The sequence below is a fragment of the Nelumbo lutea genome, chromosome 5 (genome assembly GCF_056320005.1).
Source record: "Nelumbo lutea isolate HS-2025 chromosome 5, American lotus-T2T, whole genome shotgun sequence".
In the NCBI taxonomy this organism is placed as follows: Eukaryota; Viridiplantae; Streptophyta; class Magnoliopsida; order Proteales; family Nelumbonaceae; genus Nelumbo; species Nelumbo lutea.
The window spans coordinates 74,666,081-74,669,367 of NC_142688.1; the positions used below are offsets into that span (position 1 = coordinate 74,666,081).

At 39.0% G+C, this 3,287-nt stretch overlaps 1 protein-coding gene across 1 annotated transcript; it reads right to left on the reverse strand.

Annotated features, from left to right (window-relative positions):
* Positions 1-1,636: 1,636 nt before the first annotated feature.
* On the reverse strand, positions 1,637-2,990 carry LOC148852931 (uncharacterized). Its single transcript, XM_088942749.1, has 3 exons — positions 2,675-2,990; positions 2,464-2,579; positions 1,637-2,360 (listed from the first exon to the last, which is right to left on the reverse strand). Exons 1-3 carry the CDS (start codon positions 2,913-2,915, stop codon positions 2,298-2,300), a joined length of 420 nt encoding a protein of 139 aa, XP_088798875.1. The 5' UTR covers positions 2,916-2,990; the 3' UTR covers positions 1,637-2,297.
* Between the last annotated feature and the right edge of the window lie 297 nt (positions 2,991-3,287).

A 3,287-nucleotide genomic window follows, 5' to 3' on the forward strand; every position in this document is an offset into this window, starting at 1 on the left:
AAAATGTGACTGGCTACACATCTCCCATGATTGAGGTAATGACGGCTGCACAACATCCAGAGTTAAGAGCCACTTCGGCGCATTTCTCGGCATTCAAAACATCAGAAATCCCCTGACTTCTGCACACGCATTTAATGTGTGCAGTCAATCAAGTTTGAACTTCGGTCAAATCCACCCATCATACTTCATGAACTCCTCATGCTAAAGTGGCATACTTAACCTGAGGAGTGGGGGGCAATTGATGGAGGATGATTTGACCCGACCCCTTGAGACGACGACACGTGGACATGACTCAACACGAGCAACAACTCAACACCATAGCCTGACCGCAACTAAGTGACCAGCCCATAGGACAGCTCACTACCCCATAGCTCGTTATAGGGGGAGCTCGCTACAACGCAAGCTCAAGGTCCCCCGAGCTACTGAAAGGGAATACTCTGAGACAAGTCTATCCCAGCTCGCGTCTTAGGATAACCAACTCGCTCCAACACTTAGGCAAAAAAACTACCCCAAAGGCAACCTTGAGAGGGGTCACCTCGAAGTACCCCAAGGAGCTCGCTACAAAGTAGCTCGCGACAGGATAACCCGCTACGCGATGAAATAGCTCGCTACAAGGTAACTCGCGGCTAAGCGGCGTGATGCTTTCAGGAAGCTTCTATCTGACAAGACCGTACCCGTCAGACTACATCACGTCTCCTGACCGACGGTGTAGTCCTTGCCAATTCAACAGATGGTGGCGTGCCTGTCCTCCCGGGACGTGTCACCCATCAGATTAGGTAGTACCCTGCAACAGTTACCTACGCAGCCCTGGCAGATAACAGTTGTGACAGAAGCCCAGTGACGGTTACACCCGATTTGACAAGAACGCCTATATAAGAGCCTCCTAGTTGAAGGAAAGGGCTCTCTCTCGAACATCTGAGGTCTTATCTTGAACTTGCTCTCGAGCTAACTTAGTGATCAAGCGCGACCTACATTCTTAGCATTTTTCACACTCTTCACTATTTTCTCCGGCGTTCTAACTTAAGCATCGAAGTATTCCCACTGGGCAAGTCCCCCGGGAATTCTTCATCATCTTCTTCTCAGGTGTCATCCATTGCCAGCTAGGAGTCAGTCAGCAGCCAGGTAGGAGTGCCTGGATCGTGCAGCATCAAAAAGAAATAAGCAATCAAACAAGTTGTTGATCAAAAAATATATGCAATCAAGCAAGTAAAGTGAGAGTAACAAGTCTACTAGCATGGCAAGTTCCAAGTTGGCAACACTAAAAAAGTTAAAAAAAAAAACTAATAATTTAAAATTTTAGTTTAATAGAACCATACCTTTTGGATGATTGAGTATTGATCTTGAGTATTCTTTTTTCTACAACTTTGCCTTCAATAAGAAAACAAATTAAAAGAATTAATCAATCAATAAGAAATCAACTTTGTCATTAACCCATGGAAGAAGAAGCACTACAGAAAAAATAAAAAAATAATAATAAGAATTCAATATTAACCCTTTAAGGATTAAAATGCATACCTTGGTTGATGCTTGGTACTTGGTAGTTTGTATAGGAACAAGGAAGTAGCCAATTAAGAAATAATAAGATGAAACTATGAAAGTCATGAAACCATTAAAAAGTAAAAGGCATAATAGCAAATAATGAAGAAGTATAAGACTATAAATCATCTTTCATCTCCAAAAGTCCACAAAAAATAAATATGAAGTTTAAAACTTTAAATGTATCATAGACAATTCTTAAAGCAAACTTTATATTCTCTAATTAATTAGTGTCTAAGAAGTAAGAACCACCAACACTTCCATTGAATGTACCAACATCATTAGCACTGCAATCAACATCTTCATCCTCGTCATCATCATCATCATCATCACGATCATTTTCAACATCAATATCTTCTTCTTCTTCTTCATTATCATTCATATCTTTGTCCCACATCGAGTCTTCTTCTTCTTCTTAATCAACACTTTTGCCTTTATCTTGTCATCCAGGCTCACCTTTCCCACGACCACCTCCACCTCGACCTCTACCTCTACCTCTACTTGCACCCCTAGGTCCCCACTTGCATTTCCACGTCCATGTACTTCTCTTTGGCTTATTTAACCCTTTAAGGATTTTAGATGCCCCTAATGCTTCATCAAGTTGAGTCCATGTAAGATCACACCCTTCATAGACCAAGTCATTTAATGGGTCTTTCCCAGTCAACCTCACTGGATGCATCTACATCATCAAAGCAAATAGGGTCAAATTGCTTTGGATTTGCACGCCTTGTTGTAAATCATTCTAAGAGGCGTTGATTGTATTAAACAAATACAAGATCATTGAGCCTCTTTTGATCAAGCCTAATCCTCTTTTTTGTATGAATCTACATTCACAAAAAATTAAGAAAAATTATAAAATAAGTATCTTAACTTTCATAAATAATTTTATCATAAAACCAACCATTAGGTCTATTACTTAGAACTTACATGCTCAAAAGTGCTCCAGTTGCGCTCACAAGCAGAAGTGCATGTAAGACCTAATATGCGTAATGCAATACGCCTAAGGTTTCGGGTGCAATGTCCATAGCTATGCCACCAATCAGCTACAAAATAGAAAAAATGAATTAAAACAATATAAATTTAAAATAACAAGAATAAAATATAAATATAAGTTTCAAGAAAAGAGAGCATATATTACTTGGTTGATTGTCACGTTGCCTAATTGCTAATTCTTTAGAGAAAGCACCATGAGTGTGCTTATACTCTTCAAACTGATGAGAGATATTGTCTTGAATTTCAATATCACTGACCATTCTCTCAATGAAATCTAGAAAGCTCATTTCAAACTTTCCAACCGATGCTTCATCTTGTGCTTTAGCCTTATAATAAAGGTCTGGACTGAGAAAAAAACCAGTAAGGTGCAATGGATGTTGCATCATATTAGTCCAATGCCTATCAAAAATGTCTAAACTGGGCTTATACTCCCTTTCTTTCCCACTAAAATTTTCTTTTATTTTCTCTCTTGCTCACTCCATTGCATTATAAAAATAACCCATTATGGGTTTCTCATCACCATCAACCAATCATAAAACCCCCACAATCAATTGAGCAGCCAAAAGAGCGACTCTTACATTTTTCCAAAACTCAATAGAAAGCACAGTATTTGATGCTCTTATTCATCTAATTTGTTAGCACATTTACTCTTGTTCCACACATCACCAACAAATAAAGCACAGAAGAGCTCCTTGAAAGTATATAAACTTTGTAAAGTTAGAAAAGATGTAGCAAACCTTGTAACTACACATCGTACA